At 42.1% G+C, this 17,876-nt stretch overlaps 1 protein-coding gene across 1 annotated transcript in view; it reads right to left on the bottom strand.

Moving 5' to 3' along the window:
- DNAH9 (dynein axonemal heavy chain 9) overlaps positions 1-17,876 on the bottom strand; it is a 306,203-nt gene that overhangs the window by 140,719 nt on the left and 147,608 nt on the right. Inside the window, exons 39-43 of the mRNA XM_069483261.1 lie at positions 11,484-11,649; positions 9,756-9,858; positions 8,943-9,182; positions 3,605-3,766; positions 31-227 (exon numbers count right to left, since the gene is read on the bottom strand). Of these exons, the coding sequence (XP_069339362.1) occupies positions 31-227; positions 3,605-3,766; positions 8,943-9,182; positions 9,756-9,858; positions 11,484-11,649 (868 nt within the window). The remainder of the gene's footprint in view (positions 1-30; positions 228-3,604; positions 3,767-8,942; positions 9,183-9,755; positions 9,859-11,483; positions 11,650-17,876) is intronic.

The raw sequence follows: 17,876 nt of genomic DNA, 5'->3' as shown, positions 1-17,876 counted from the left end.
CAGCTGGGGAGAGGCGAGAAGCACACTTACACATGGCACATGGCATCCTCGAAGAGCACCAGGTCCATCACTGTGTTGACTTCATTGTGGTTCTCCAAGGCTTCCACCAGGGTCTGGGTCAAGAGTTCCCAGGACGGCACAGGCATGTACTTGGGCTCCCCAATACCACTTGCAAAGTGGCAATACATGTTCAGGCTCTGGGTCTGCTGCACGGTCTCTTCAATATCCTGGTGATGAGACAGAGAAACAAGGACCCTCCTAACTGACTCCCGAGGCTGGCTCCACACAGAGGAAGACACGTGTTCTGCTTGTCCTCTCTGCGCTCTCCCTGAACACTGAGCATCAGTGCTTCTTCCAATACTTCCTCCTTTTCAAAAAGCCCTTATAAAGTGGATGTGTAAGATTCATTTACCAGCTCCATGAAGTCACAGATGACGTGTGTCATTCCTTGTGAGCCAATGGAAGGTGGGAAGTGGCCTCCTCACAAGCACAGTAAGAGTCCTCTGTGGTCACACAGTGGATGGGACAGGTGGGTGGATTTCCCTAAGCAGGTGCTCTTGCACCAGTGTTGGATGAAGGGAACCATGGCCCAGTGGCCTCACCTCCCCCATTCCCACAGATTTAGGACCCCAATCCATGGGAGTGTCCGAAAGCATCCTTTCCTGTTGGCTGTGAGACTGCACACTGTAGGAGGTCATCAGCTCCAACTTCGTAGGTTCAGTCCAGAGGACTTGGTTTCTGAAGAATGTGCTACTAACCGTCCTTAGGCAACTGGTTTATTTACTCAAACATTGGTAATCTTAAAACATTTACAGAAGTCCTCATCCCTATTTATAAAACTTTCACAGGGATTTGGGCTCACTGCGTGTCAAATCTCACACACAGGACAAATGTTACCTTGTTGAATAAATACCTAGTATGATAACTCAATTAATTTAAAAGATATGGAGTCTCTGTCTTTTCACTACCAATGTAGCCTCAGAGTATTGAAGGGGCAGCTAATTTTTAAGTTTCGTATTAGAGGAGACAAAAAGGAACTACTCACTTGTCAAAACCCAGATACCTGAGCCTTGAGGGAGGAGAAAAGGTTATTGAGCAGGATAGTCCAACAAAGATTAAGTTTTCTAAGACACAAGTAGGCAGTTATACCAGCACAAGCAGATGTTCCCCGCTGCCTTTCTTTGCTCCCAAAGTTCAGACTGGAGTATCTACCTGGGGAAGAGGTATCAGTGCACAATTCATGAGCAGGCATTGCCTGGGGAATACGTCACTGCTGGGTCAGCCTTGTGAGCTCATGAGATAAGATTCACCAAACCTCATACAGGAAAAGGGAGGATGACAATAACACTTACAGAGAACCAGGACTGCTGCCTGGGTGCAAGAAGAAAGGACTGCAAAGAGTTAAATATCAAAAAATTATTATATTTTGAGGGTGCTTTCAGGGCCACAGAAAACTCTTAAACTATTACAGCTTTGCCAGAATAAATGCTCAGACATTTGGATAAGATATAAATGCAAAGCAGGAGGGCTAGTCTTGCTAGTTTAGGAAATGAGAAAGTAATGCGAGAATACATTTACCCGGGTAGAGAATGGGCTAACATCCAGGGAATCGGTTCTGACGGCAATCAATTGACACTAACGATCTAGCAGAGAAAGAACTAAAGTGCGGTTTTGAAACTCCTGGTCTACAAAGACTCTTTGATGAACAAAACAAGAAGTCTCCGATTTTGTGATCAGAGCCATGCCGTGTTGAAGGGAGAGAGAAAATCAACCAACTCAGGGAATCAAAGATTCCTTAATAGTGACACCTAATCACACAGGGCCATGAATCATAGAATCTTAAGCTTTGAGTGGTGGAAACAGGATTATATTTCTTCTTTGGTGGAAATTTGGTGAATTTTCCTTGCTACCAATACCAAGGTTTGGTGTAGCCAAGGGTGCTTCAGGCTGGCATTTCAAATGTTGCTGGGGAAGTATAATGGCTGTGTTAATTATATCTGGGTCTATGACCAAAACGATGTGCCTGTACTGTAGGGACCCACATAAGGACCTCTGTTTCAAAGGCTGAGATGTGAGGTCTATGTCTATTCACAGCATTACTCTGAAGTGGTAGCTCAGACCCACTTCTGAAGACAATTAAAACTCATGTGCAGAGCCAACAATGACTGCATGATTGGCTAACTCTGCAATGCTCAGAGAAGGGCATCCAAGATGTGACAGTTCCAAATATCAGGTTCCATAAAAGTGATGAGAGATGTGGAAGGATTCAGGATGTTTGACATACCAAAAACCAGAACAAAATGGGTTGCTTAAAATGCCACCCAAACATTCAAAAGGCTGTCATATAGGCTGGGATGGGCTGTGCACATCTTCGGAGGTAGAGCCGGGATCTCATCAGGAAAAAATACACAGCTAAACCAAACAAGGTGAGTACAGGGACAACATAGTGCACTTGAACACAGGATTTGATTATTTCTAAGTTCAAGAGAGGACTGACAAGCAGTATGTATCGAAAATATGGGGCTTTGGTTAATAGAAGGCTCGGTGTGGGCTGTGGCAGAATTTTGACACTAAGTAATCTCCGGCTGTGTTAATGTCTCAGTGCTTCCTGGGGCATATTCCATGGGCCATTCATTCTCTGAATTATTAATAGGTTTTATGAAGGGGAAAGAATTTTAGGGTCCAATACATTTGTGAAATGATATTTCAGTTAAGGTTATTCAAGATTTCAGTGCTTTAATGTCCTAACTGAATTCCAAGAGAGGGATAGAATCTGAGGCACTTTCTCAACTCATTTCCTCACAGATGCCCTTCTTTCCAAGGAGTATCTGACTGTTTAGCGGGACATATTTTGGGAAATACAGCATGAAAACTAGTCTGTAAGAAGAGAGGAATGATGATCTTGCTTTTGGTCAGACCCCAGCTGGGTTGCGTGATGGAGTCAGGCACCACAGTTTCAGCGGGGGTTGCTGATGTGAACAGCAATCAAGACGAGGTCAGATTTCTGGTTTGAAACCAACCCATGGAAGAAACAGCTAAAAGGATAGAGGTTATTTGGCCCGGAGAAGAGAAGACTTGGGAAGAATAAGACAAATGGTATGAAAATATTTGAAAGTTTTTCATGTAGACCTAACATTAGTGGACAGGAAAATAACTTTTAAATCATTATTAGAATATATTTCCAATCTTTAAAATTATTCAAAATGTTCCAAATTTCAAAATTATTCCAAATTTCCAATCGCTAGCAGTTCCAAAACGACCACCTTGGGAAAGATGAGATTGTGAATTCCCAAGGCTGCTGGGACGTCATCTGGGACAACCCATCTGGGAAATGCTACTGAGGGGACTCAATGTCATCTGGGGACTTGGGTCAGATGACCTCTGTGGACCTTTCCTGTGCTGAGACTCTATAATTAATTTGTGTCTATTCTTGCTCTAGCATTTTTTTTTTAACCTGGGTAAAATAATGACAGAATTTCCTTCCTTACCTAATCTCTGATTTTTCTCCATTAATGAGCTAGATTTAATCATCTGGGTGATCATCTGCATAATTATCATTACTCTTCAAATACAAAAAAAAAAAAATCCACAGGGCAATACTCACATTAAAAATTTTCTTGAGTATTTCTGTCTGGATTTTATCAAACAGCTCAAGGTCCTTTTCTTCTACCATCTTATCCCGATAAACTCGATTTGATTCATGCAGATAGAGTTTTACTAAGTCCTGTGTGGATTTCACACATTCCACCGAGGAGAAGAGAATGCCCTTCAAGTAGAACAGACAAAAAAAATATTGAAAACAATTCAGAAGTACAACAGCTAGGAGAACTTTCTGGAGCATGTTGCCCATGCTGGGAGGATGCTGGGGGATTGCCTCATCACCAAGTACATCATTCTAGTGGAGGGAGCACTTAGAAAGCTGAGCGGGAGCTTGTGGAGAAAGATCCAGGTATTGGAGGCAGACAGACCTGACCTCAAATGCTGTCACAGCCGCACAGCACCTATGTGACTTTGGGCAAGGAGTGTGACATCTCTGAACCACGGTGGGCTCACTTTCCAAACAGGAGTAACAAAATTGACTTTCTGAAGTTGTCCAAATAATTCAAATTAATATGCCTATGAAACTAGTATTGCTCATCTCACACACTCAATACATTGAAATTATCCTTTTATGTTTGTCATAAAGAAACAACTGCAACCGCTGTAATTTATTGAAGCCAATTACGTGACTAGATGCTTTGCCAGACAAAGCTCATTTAATCCTGATAGTGAGCCTATGAAATCATTTTCACTAGATCCTTTTTGTATAATGTGGAGATTGGGATTCAGAAAGGCAGAAAACACGCCCAGTGTCAAACAGTAAGTTGCCTTACTTCGAAACCACAACGTTTTGAAACCAGGTCTTCCTGACCTTAGTGCCTGGCATTTTAACCACTACGTTCAAATCACCACAGTGAGGAGAGAAGTGGCTTCTCTGCTATATTTCAATTTCACAAGTGCCATTTGGAAACTGATGTAGGTCTATGTAAAATCAGGACTACGACAAAGGGCTGGAATGAACCTTAGCAGGTCAGCAACTCATTTAGGCATCTCCAGTTGGCTCCCCCTTCCTGTGCACCACAGGGGTGGCTCCAAATATTTACCAATGGTTCCAAATTTCTCTGTCACTATTAGCCAATGTCCTGCCCTTCTTTTTTACTGAGAAATGGAGACCACCAATATTAGAGCTCAAAAACCTGGGCAAGTCTGATAACTTCAAACTCATCTACATCTGTGTTTGCTCGCCTGGTTTTCCTTCTTGTCCTAGAGGAAAAGAGGTCATTTAATGGTTCTTCATTTGTCACTGCATAATGCTTAGATTCATCAGCATGGCATAAAGGTCTGGTCACAATGCAACTCCATTCTTCTTCCTCGCTATTGCTCTTACCACTAACTCCCATAAAACCTAGACTTTAGTTTCACAAAATTCAAATTATTTTCTGATTCTGCACACTTTCTGTGCCTTCATGCCTTTTGCTTTGCTTGCTATGCTCATAGTTCAAGATCTAGTTCAATTGATATCTCTTGTTGAAGATAGCTCTTCCCTCCAGCAAGGCCTCCTGTAGGCCTTTGTATATAAAGCTCCATTATAGAAGAATTATTAGTTTCTCAAATTATTATTTTTTTTGTGCAGGTTTGTTTCTTCCAGATCATGGGAAGTGTCTCAAAGGCAGGGAAATCTACAGACTTTATTTTGGTTGTGGTTTATTTTTGTCATTGCATTACTTTTACCTTGTAAGTTATAAGAGTTGCAAATAGTTTCTCAATGGAAATGGCAGAAGACACCATCCAAGTGCTGAAAGAATGCAGCTGCCAACCTAGAATTCCAAACCTCCCCTCAAAATCCTTAAGAAATACATATATTTTTGGTCAAATAAGAACTGAAAGGTACTTGTCTAGCAGATATGAACTAAAGTAAAAACTAAAAGGAGTTCTTCAGGCAGGATGAAAATGATTCTAGGTAGGTGAAAGAACAGAAATGTTGCAGGAATACAGAGCAATGGAAAGGGGAATAAATGGGTAAATCTAAATAAATGCTGACGTACATTACAAAAATATTAGTGCATGTGGGTTTTCAGTATACATAGAATTAAAATAAATAATAGTACAAAAGTTGAAGAGAGGCAAATTGTTCCCAGATCCTTGCATTATATGGCAATTAATAAATGTACTAATCTATAAAAGGCAAAAGATAAAATGATGGATCCGGTAACCATTAGATGAATAGTAAAAAGGTGTATAATATGCTAAAATAAAATAAAGTAATAAAAAGATACAATTAGTTCAATGCAATGCAAGAAGTGAGAGGGATGGAAACAGAATAGGTAAGATATATAGAAAACCAATAATATAAATAACATAAGTGAATTCAACACTGTAATTAAAAGACAATGATTGTCAGGCTAGATTTTAAAAAACCCAACTGTATGCTGCTTATAAGAGACATATTATACCTTAAATATACAAACATGGAAAATCTGAGCCTAACAAAATGAAAATGATGTATCAGGAAGATATTGACTAAGAGAATATGGCGTAGTCATACTACTGTCCAAGTTGATTTCAAAGCACTTTCATTTTTAGAGATGAAGAAGTACACTTGATAAATAATAAAAAGGTTGGTCCACTAAGAAAATATAATAAGTCTAAATTTGTATGTACTTAATAACATAGCTTCAAAGCATATAAAGTGAACACGACAGAAATTAAAAGAGAAATGGACAGGTTCACAATCACAGTAGGAGATTTTACCGTATCTTTCTCAGAAACCGACAGAATAAGCAGACAACCCAATACGGAAAGAAATTTTAAACAAAATGATTTACAAGTTTGTTCTCATTGAAATATTGATAAAACTACATTCAACATCATATCTTGCTCCATAGAGCAAACTGCAACAAATTTCCAAGGAGGAATACAATCATAGAGTATGTTTCCTGACAACAGTGAAATTAAGCTAGGCATTAATAAAAGAAAGATAGTTTCACCAGTAAATTCTTCCAACATTTAAGGAAAGCACAATAGAATGTTTTACAAAATCTTCTAGAAAATAGAAAAAGAGGGAACAATTCCCCAGGTATTTTTTTTGTTTGGAGGCAGGGTCTCACTCTGTCGCCTGGGCTAGGGTGCAGTGGTGTCATTATAGCTCACTGTAGAGTCAAACTCCTGGGCTCAAGTGATCCTCTTGCCTCAGCCTCTCGAGTAGCTGTAGGCTAATTGTTAAATTTTTTGTAGAGATGGGGTCTTGCTATGTTGCCCAGGCTGGTTCTGAACTCCTGGCCCTAAGTGATCCTCCCACCGTGGCCTCCCAAAGCATTAGGATTACAGGCATGAGCCACCATGCCTGGCCAACTTCCCAAAATATTAATATTTTATGATTACTTCATAATCTTAGAATACTAGAGAAAGGAAAATTATAAGACAGTCTCATGAATGTAAAAATTATATATATATATATAAAATAAGCAAATTGAACCCAGGAAAATATAAAAAGCACAACATGTAACCACCAAGCTGAGTTGACTACAGGTATGCAAGGTTGATCTAACATTTAAAAATAATCAATGTAATGTACCACATTACCAGAATAAAGGAGGAAAAATGATATAATTCTTTCAGCAGCAGTAGAAAAATCATTTGTTAAGTTTCAACACATATTCATGATTATGGCACCCACAAAAACCTATAGTAAGCATCTTATTTAATGACAAACTATTAAAAGCCTTTCCCTCTAAATTTAGGAATGTGACAAGATGTCCATCCCAAAGCGTTGTTACAAGTATTCAATTTTAGGTTGTACAGGTGACAAGGACACTGTCCAAGGCAGGGGCTAAGGCTGGGTTGCTTCTGGTTAAAGGATCTTCACTGACTCCTCTCCCTTTACTTCTGCCACTTATGAGCAGTGCAGATTTGATCAACCCACTTTACCTCCTTTTGATCATTTGGAAAATGCAGATAGTAACAGCCTGAGTCCATGAAGTTGTAGTGAGATTTAAGACCAGCCTAGATGTGTTCTTAGGTTTTATCATGCTGTGGGGCTCAGTTCCTCCACCTTCAGGGGAAGCCTTCCCGGTGCATCACTCTTGGGTCTCTGAACCAGGGTTTGGTAGGTTTCTGCTCCTTAAAACCAAGAGTCCCAGCTGGAACTAGCTGGCTCAATGTCCTCAGGGTCTAGATATTTGCTCCCCAGAGTCCTATCTGCACAGGCAGTGCCCTGGGCAGCTAATTCCAACTGTATGTGCTGCACCTGGAAGGTGATGTCACTTCCCTTTTACCTATGGGTGTGGGCTCTGCCTGGTGTAACAGGCATCCTTCTCTAAATACTAACTCAGTGCTCTCTTGGGGAGGGGTCTCTCTGAAAAGGAGTTTCTGCAGATTCTTGTCCAGGATGGGAGAGTTGTGGACTCTGCTACGTAAGGATGCTGTACCTGACCACGAGGAAGAAAGCACCTGGGTTTGCTTAATTGCCCTCTGGAGGTTTTTTTTTTTTTGTGAGGCAGGGTCTCACTTTGTTGCCTGGGCATGAGGGCGGTGGCATGATCATGATCATAGCTCACTGCGAGTTCCAACTCCTGGGCTCAAGCCATTCCAGGTATAATAATACCTCAGCCTCCCAAGCATAATAGCTGGGACTACAGGTACGTACCACCACGCCCAGCTAATTTTTCTATTTTTTGGAGAGATAGGGTCTTGCTATGTTGCTCAGGCTGGCCTTGAACTCATGACCTCAAGTAATCCTCCCACCTGGGCCTCCCAAAGTGCTGGGATTACAAGCATGAGCCACTGCACCTGGCGCCCTCTGGAGATTTTGATATTGATGGATCAAGCAATGGGCAGAGATAGGCCATTACTATTCCAATTCGTTGAAGCATCTGAAATGGATTTGGCGTAGAAATGAACCTTGAATTTTTAGGACTGAGGCCATCCCAGGGGCTGGCAGACGGCATCTTAGGAATAGACAACGTGGCTTCTCGAGGAATGACAGCTATCTTGCATGGCTTGGGGTACATCCTTTTTCATCCCAAGAACAATAGGTGTACCTCCTGGGGATCCAAACTAGTTTCTCTTTTTTTGGGCCATTTTCCTTCCCAGGCATAACTGGAACCATTATAGGACATTATGTCCAAGATGCAGAGCCTTCTTCAGCCCAAAGGAACCAACTCAGAAATGCATCCTGCTTACTGAGAAATAATTTAATTTTCAAATGAAACTCTGTTTTGTCGAGGTCCTTCCTCATGGAGCCCACAGCACTCTGTGGCCAATCTGTTTATGTTCATGACTCCATATGCACCGTGCCTCTGCCTTTGCCTAAGAGTTTCGAATTAACTACGTATGTTACTAAGAATGGGAGCATCTGGATCATGACTCAGCCTTCTAGGGTGTCCCAGGGCAGAGGAACTCACCTGGAAAATGTTGGCAAAATCTCTGAGGTTGAAGATGTAGTGGAATTTGATCGCTGTGGGTAGGAAGGTGGTGGCGATTTTCTGGTGGAAGGCAAGGGCCAGACTGATGAGCGAGGGGATGGATTTCTGCAGGGACGCTGGGAAGTTTCCAAGATTCAGATGGTGAGTCAGGATGGTGCTGTAGATGGAGGACAGGGCATCTGCTCCCGGGAAGGAGAGGACAAACACGCAGAAGTGACGCTGCACAGGGAGACAGAGGCACGTGGAGGAGGCATGAGCTACACACCCTTGATCACAGAGCAGAAATCACCTCTTCTGGATTTGGATAAAATAATGAAGAGTCCTTATATGGCCTTCAGAGCTACATTTTGGTCACATTCCTCATGCTACACCCAAATTTAGGTTGACCCTAAAATGACTGGGAGAATAACAGGCTTTGGACCTTTGGTCAAAGACAGCAGTGTTGAGGAGCAAGGAGAGGGCTGGACTTGGGCTTGGAGAATCTGAGTCCAAATCTGAATTTGATACTGATTGTCCATATGATTTTGGAAGGTCATTTTGTCTCTATGAATTTCCCTTATCTGAAGAATGAGGGAATTGGTTCAGATGAACTCTATGACCTTTTCCACCTATAAAAGCTTTGCAACTCTGGGTCTAGGAGTTTCTATTTCCCCTAGAAATGCAGGTGGACATTCTATCCGGTTTACCGTTCTGAGAGGCTATAGAGGGGAAAGGCCAATTATTATTTATAATCAGAGCCATCAGCTCTGCTTAGGTAGTATTAGGACCCAAATACCATGGTTCCTCCCATACCTGGAGCCGTGGGTTGATGGTGAAGCTGCCTGCAGTGGGGTTCATACAGGAAACATACTGTACATTCATGATCTCCTTCAGGGACAGCTTGTTCCGATCATACCTAGAACAGCCGGAAATCATGGGTGAAAGGTGTGTGAGTGCTTTGCCAAAGTGAGGTAGGATGAGCCCTAATGTTCAAGTGTTTGGGTAATAAAAAATAAAATCTAGATCTACTGGTAGAAATTGAGAGGAGACAAGAGCCTAGGACAAATTCCTGAGGGGCCCACTATCTATGGAAATAGCACAGGAAGATACCACAAGGGTGGACTAAAAGGTGGGAAAAACATCAGGGCTCCCCAGGAGGCAAAGGAAGCCAGTATTTCCAAAAGGAGAGGGTGGTCGCCCACATCAAGGGCTGCAGAGAGAATAAGAAAGGTAGTGATCCAAAAGAGTCCCTTGGATTTTGCAATAATGATGCAGTTAGTAGTTTAGGAGGAATAAGGGGAATAGAAATCAAATCACAGTGGATTGAGGAATGAGTAGGAGATGAGGGAGTGGGGATGGAATAGAGATTTGGTTTCTCAGGCGGAGTGAGACAGAACAGGAATTGGAAAATGATTGTCTTTAACACAGTAGAAGAAATTTATGCAGGTTTAAATGACATGAAGTAGCCAATGAGGAGATGGGGGACCAACTAATGAAGTGAGGACGTCAGGAGAGGGAGAACCAGGATGCTGGTGGGGATTGAGCCGTAGGTGACATGTAACAGGAGGACAGAGAAAGGGACCTGTGTGGGGCAGGGGGACAAGAAAGTTACATAGATCTGGAAGCAGGAATGGAGGTGGCATCTGCGCTCTCTGACGCAGAGCAGTCTGCGGAGGTGGGGTGGGAAGTTTGAGGAGAAAGGAGATGGTATGAAATAGACACTTCTGAGAGTGGACATGTGGACGGACTAAAACAATATGGCAAGAGTCTGCAGGAAGTTTCTACTTCCCAGTTAAGGTTTGTGACCACGAATCTAAAGTAAAAACTTGACTCTGACTTTGCCCAGGAAGTTCCACTGCTCAGACGCTGGTGTGGAGATTACGGATGGTTGCATGTGTCAGGCATCCAATAAAGACTTCAGGAAGGAAATGAAAGGCAAGGCAAGTTAACCAATAATCCTTCTCTCTGAATTCTATCTCCCCACTCTTTCTCCGCGGCAGATTCCGTGTGAGGTAGAAAGGTGAGCTGACATCTCAAATCAATGACTTACTTTTTTTTTTCTGGCAAGTTCAGACCATCTGCCATCAAATCCATGCTGTTGCAGGAGATACTACCAGACCCTGCCAGCTGCTCCAAAGACACCAAGGCTGCGAAGGTGTGCAGACCCTGTGCACTCTACAGGGGGTCAGGTGTTAGTATTGAAGCACCTCTCAGTGCGGTGGGGCGGAGCGGGGAGTGGTTAATTCTGCTTTGGGGCTTGGAGAAGACTTCGGGAGGGGTGACTTTTGAGATGAGTCTTAAAGAAAAAAGTGGGCTCTTTTTCCCTAAAATGGGAACTCAATACCTTCTCTGGCCAAACTTTTCATGTGGATATTAACGCCCCCATCTGAAAGCACTGCAGGAAACAGAATAGCATGGGGGCTTGGCTCACCACGCGGATTCTCATCTGGCACCAGAGCTAAGCTGGGGTTTGCAATTGCAGCAGGGTGGGCTTGGCCATCAGCCCTGCCTCAGGCTTTGCCCCTGGCCCGGTCCCCTCACCAGTGGCCGTAGTCCAGGTGCTGCCTGATGATGGTGTGGGGCTGCACTGTCCCGTAGGCGTCCACCTCAGGCATGTTCATGTCATCAATGAAATAGACGAGCTTCTTGTTGCCTGGAGGGCCATAATTTCTGCCCGCCTTCTTTTCTAGAGGCTTCTCCAGGACACCTGAGGAGAGATCCAGGTAGTGAAGGAAGGAGGTTCAGACCTCACAGGGCAGTACTAAGACAGCACAGATGTTGAGGTGCTGCCTGCGTGTGTGTGCGTGTCTGTGTGCGTGCGTGCGCGCAAACAACAGCAATGACCACAACAACAACAGCTATTACCAGATTCAGGTTACAGGACCAGAAAGTGATGTTGAAATTACTAGGCAATAATGGTGACAGTACATGCTAGGCACTGAGTGTCTCACTGTGTGCACCACGCTGAATTTTTACAAACATTAATTATCTCATTTAATCCTTGTAACATCGCGGCGAGATTGCTATTACCCATTTTACAGATGAGGGAACTGAGGCTCAGAAGAACTAAGAACTTGACTAAGGCAGGTTACAAACCAGAGCAGTTAAACCTCAAAGCCTAAGCTCCTTCTGTCATATGGTGGTCCCAGTTTTCTTTGTTTATAGACTAGAAATTGAAGAGTAGTCTACCGCACAGAAATCTACAAGTAACTGGATCCTGGTGGACCTGCCCTCTCTACCTAAGACAGCAAACGTACATAAAGGCTGAGGTTCCCATTGCAGGGCTGGGCAGAGGCCCCTTCCACGCGGAGGCTATACAAGAGGAATCACTGGATATTTTGCCAGCAGTGTTCCCAGAGAGTTCGTCTTGTAGGGTCTTCCTTGATGGGGAGTAGGAAAAATAGCCTCAGAGAATTTCCCCGATGCTTCCAGTGTCCTGAATGGCTCCCTCTCCTGCCTTCAGGTTTTCTGGCCCTACCAGAGCATCCAAGTGCATTTCTAGAGTTGGTTCTACTCTTCAATTATCAAGCCAAAGGGAAGGAATCAAACAGCACAGTTCCCCAGCATGACAGGGCTTGTTTAGAACAAACTTAAGTAATAGGGTGGAGACATGTGTATTTTTTTTTTTCAGTAAAGCAATTAAATATTTATGGATTGCAAGAACCAACACTTCCTATTACAGCTGGAAGCTCTAAGAGCCATCTGATTTCTTCTCTTGAAAAACAAGTTTGTAAACAAGCAGAAAGTGTCAATAGATATATGAAGGTGACAGATAGAAAGACAAGTTCCTTCAAGAAGCTTGAATATTCTAATTTTCTGGTTCTGAGTTAAATTAAGTGTTCCAAATAAGAATTAAATTTAAATTTAATTAGCATCCAATTAACATACACTATCAACCAATTAATCACCCAACACCTTCTTCCCCCCTAAAGATATAACAACTATATGCGAGATCTGTCAAAATGAAATATAATTAACGGACTGCAAGGACATCTTTTGAGAGTAGTCCTTCTAATAGGAAATTCTCTTCTTCAGAAGACTTGTTTCTCCTCCTCCCAAGGCAATGATATTCAAGTCATAATTCAACCCCTGGAATTAAGCAGACCCTGTAATTTGGGTTGATTAAGCTCTTTTTGCTTTTAAAGGATCGCTGAGGAGAAGACCATGTCAGTCAGCAAGAAGTGGCCTTGGAGGGCACCGGAACATCTCAGACGGAGAAGTTCTCCAGAGAAAGAAAGGCTCGCTGGGAAAGACAGACACATTTTTTTATCCCTTCTTGGCCGAGCTCTGCTGTACGTCACATCTAGGAAGGGGTGATGGTGAGTTTTTCTGTTTCCAGGCAGAACTGGGGGAGGGGAAGTGCGTTTGAGTTTCAGGAAAAGTGTTGATGTTGAAGACGCTGGACAAATGGACATGTGAAGAAATGTGGCCCTCGCCCCAGGTTTCTGAGCTCTGATTGTCATCACCAAGTCTAGACTCAAGCCTGCACCCAGCCCCGAGTTCATTTTACATTCATACTGAATTTCTCCTTGAGACCCATATGGAACAGCTTGGGGTTCAGTCACGAGGAGCTGCCGCCCCGCCAGGGTCTGTGTTTTTATTCATGCCATTCCCCGGCCATCATTTCACGGCCATTTTGCACTTGAAGAGCAATTTAATTTTTAAAGTGGCTTCCCATTTGTTATCTCATTCCACCATCTGCACTGCTACTGTCCTGTCCGTGGGCTCCCACCTGGTAACTACACATCCTCCCAGTGGTCGCCGGGCTTTTGCCCTAGACCCCCTTCACTATGTTCCCCAAACAGGGGGCAGCGGTACTTCTGTAAAGTGTCAATCAGATCACGCCAGGCCCCTGCTCTCAGCCCTCTGGTGGCAGCCCATCACACTGGGAGCAACAGCCAGTCCGGTTAGACTTCTGCCAACCTTGCATCTCTGCTCATCTCTCCTCCTGGTCCCCTGTTCACGCCCTGCCCCAGCCACCCTGTTTCTGTTGTGCTGGTCACTCACTATCTCCTCTGCCTGGAAGCCTCTTCCAGATGTCAACGCGGTTTGACCCCTCACCTCCATCAGGCATTTATGATGCCGTTTTTCCAGTAAGGCCTTCCCTGGTACACTCCTAAAATTAAAATCCCCACCCTTCACCCTCAGTCCTGGCTTCCTTTCTCTTCAGAGCATTTATCACCAACTAATATTCTCTATCTTTCACTTATTTCTCTCGTTTGCTATCCCACCCACCCCGCCATGGTAGAATCTAAACTCTAAGACGATAGGCATTTTTCTCTGCTTTCTTCGTTAGCACAATCCCAGGACCTAGGACATTATGTAGCACATAGCAGGGTGCTCAAAAATCATTTATTAAATTAAGGAATGAACGAATGAGTTTTGTTATTATAAGAAATCCCATGAGACAGGCAAAGAAAGTCTTATCATCCTCATTTTGCAGTTGAGGACAGAGAGGCGAAGCAGGTGGAATACCTTGCTAGAATTAGAATCCAGGTCTGTAGGTGGTAATTCCAATGCTGCACCATCTCAGCTAGCGAGAGAGCCCCTCACATCCTGCCCCTTTCTAGGCTGTCCCTGGCTGTTCAAGTCCCAGTGATTCAGAACTTAGGGCAGTCCCTGGACTTCAGAGCAGTTCATTCATTTATCCATGGGGCATTACCCGGCTCTGTGGTGAGCATTTGACAGGCATTGTATCATCCACCTCTCACATAGCTCTGTGATATGTCATCATTACCTCTTAGAAAACTTTTAACAGATGAGAACACTGAGGCTTAGAGAAACTAAAAAATTTTACCCAAGGTTATATAGCTGCTAAGTGGCAAAGGCAGGCTTTTAAGCCGGGTTTCCCTGGCTATGGGACCTCACTGAACCACTGCTGCAAACTACTTCTTAAACGTTGTAATGACATGGCTCCGTCCTTGAGAAATTCTCAGTTTAGTCAACTCATTGCTTGCATCATATTTTCGACAGAGGTCATTAATAATTAATCATGTCTTACTTTGTGTGACATGATTTGTGTATCTGTTTGAGCTATTTTCCTTTCATATTCTCTAATTTTCATGTGTTAAGACTCTTCAGTTATCTTGTAAGGGCTTTGCATTTATTCTTTGAAAAAATAACATACTTTGCATAATACATATTCATTTTAGAAAGATCCAAAAGCATATAAAATCATAATAATGAAGGTGAAAATCGCTCATAATTCTATCACCCGCCAGTAAGCACTACTTTCAATATTTTGGTATACTTTGTTCTAGTCCATTTGTTTTGTTAGCTTTTTTTCCTGTACAAAATCAGAATTATAATGAACATACTGCTTGTATATATTTTTTATTTAATGTATTGTAACCTCTTTATATGATAATAAATATCCTCCTAAAACATTTTTTTAATTGCTGCATTGTGTTCCATAATTTGGACGTACCAAAACTTATGGAATTATGTCTGTATTGTCTGAAATACATTTTTTCAATTTCATTATGCTGTATTTTGAACCTTCCATAATTCCAAGTAGAATGATGATAAATCTTTGATGACTCAACTTTGATTTGTGTCATCCCATTTTATGGAAGACGTTTAAGTGGAAGAGAGCTGTCCGTCTGTGACAATGCCAGCACAGTGCTCCTCGGAGGCTGAGCATTTGATTAGATCTGTTAGGGTCCTGTCCAGCCTTAAGCTTTATAATAAACAGGTTACAGAGATGCATTTTACACAAAGTTTCAGACAGCTGAGCTCGTATATAATTAGTGTAATTAAACACTCAAATATTTGTTGAGCTAATAATTCAAATCCCAGTTGGATGGGAAGAGAATTCAGGCTTGTAATGAGTGTGATTTTGTTTCTCTCCTTTTGCACTGAAACCGCAAGCTCAGCAAGGCCTTGGCCACGTTCTTTGCTCCTCCTTTTCTGTTTCTAAACTGTCCTGTGTGTTTTTGTGAATTCTTTTATCTTAAAAAAAGTATTTATATTTTCACAAAAATAAGCAGAGGCTCAAGGTATTTAAAGAGATCTAAAGTAGCCCAAGTAAAATAAAGGCTAAATAGGGCTTGAAAAACAATATAGAATAGGAAGAAACTTAATTGGGCCAGTAATCTGGGATGACATGGTGACTGTAACCAAATAAAAATTTATCTCACATTTGCCTTTATGAACTGCTTGCTTGAAAGCTCAGAACTAAATCTGTGTTTAAGCATAATGGCCATGTGATCCAAGATTACTGGTACAAATGCACCTTGTCTTTTATATAAAAACATGTTTGAATTCTAAGAGGTGTTTATCATGGATACTTACGAAAGATATATCAGGCTACAAAATGGTCTGAGATTTTGAAGAAGATATAAAAATAACTTAGTATTATCTTTTAACCCTTAACAGAACCCAAGGTAGAACCATTAAACTGTAACTCAGTAAAGGGAATGAAATCAACGCAGTGGGTTTGTGGAGTTCAGAGAGGCTGGTGGATTGGAGGATGAACACAAATCTGTCTCTCCCAACTTGAGAGGTCAGTGTTATTAACCTGTGGTTTGTGCATGTGTTGGACGGTAGCCAACTGAAGGCTGAGTTTTTCAATGACTGATTGAAGGGCCTGTTACATTTATTATTAAAGGGAAAGATATCCGTGTGCTCTAGATAACAGAGGAATGGAAGCAAAGTTGGCATTCTGTTATGAAAATTAAGATGCATGACTTGGTCTTATCAAAATGGAAGGCCATTATAGCTTGATGAAATAAGGCAGCTTTGCTATTAACTCATAGGGTGACTTTGAGGGAAGTCCTTAGCATCCCTAAGCTTCCCTTGATCATCTTGTAAAAAATGGGGCTATCATCAGATCTGTGATGAACACCATTTCCAGCCTATTTCTCTTCAGTCATTTTTCAGCGGGGGTGGCCATGGGACACAGTTCTCAACAGTAAAACCTAGGCATAAATCTTTGGGGTTTCTGGAGAGCTATCATTTCCTGACATGGGCACTAACTCTCCCCTTTATTTGGAATGCAGATGTGATGGCTGGAGTAGCAGCCATTCTGCCACCTTGAGGGAACAATAGCAAATATTTTAGCATTGACATCATCGAGCCACTCATCCAGCATTAGCAACTGCCTATCTTCGGATTTCATGTTGTGTGGGAAAAAAAAAACAAAAAACAAAACCTCTGTTTATGCCACTAATGTCAGATTTTCTGTTACTTCTAGTCAAAAGCATTACTGAAATAGTGTCTTATAGGCTGGGGAGGATTAAATGAACTAAAGGGGGTCAAGCCCTTAGCACAAGGGTTGGCAGCTTGTAAACACTAAAGAAAGTGTGTGCTGTCTACACGTGGTGGGCTATGAGTGCCTGAAGCACAGTCCTCATTTGTATTTCAAGGAGTTCCGAGCCTGTGTTTAGAAAAGTACTCAACGGAGACTCCAGAATGAATGTAATTAAAGAGAGGAGAGATGCAGGTATTATCAAACAGCTGCCTCCTCTATAAAGGAACATTTAATTTTGAGAAAAATAGCATCCGATGGGCCAACAGGATAAGTGAGCTGCAAAATATCCCCCTGAAGACCTCCAGGAATTGACCTGCTGGGGGGAGTTATCGCCTATTGGGAAGCTGGAATATTTCTTCCAAAAACATTAGTTTTGTTTCAGCATAGTTTATATTAAGCTCTTTTTTCAAACCAAAGGAGTTTGTGGGTTTTTTTGTTTGTTTTGGCATTTGAGACTTAGAAATTATTGTACAATATAGATTCTTAAATTTGAGAAGGATTTTGTCAATATTATTATAATAACAGCTTCCATTTACCAAGCACGTATTGTATACTAGGAATCATTCTGAGTGTTTTACATGTTTTATCTTACTATTCAAGAATGAAAAGAATGAACTATTGATACACTCAACGTGGATAAATCTGAAAATTGTGCGAGTGAAAGAAGCCAGACAGAGTGCATA

Source organism: Eulemur rufifrons, chromosome 9 (assembly GCF_041146395.1).
Source record: "Eulemur rufifrons isolate Redbay chromosome 9, OSU_ERuf_1, whole genome shotgun sequence".
Lineage (NCBI taxonomy): Eukaryota > Metazoa > Chordata > Mammalia > Primates > Lemuridae > Eulemur > Eulemur rufifrons.
This window is presented reverse-complemented; position numbering and strand designations above follow the sequence as displayed.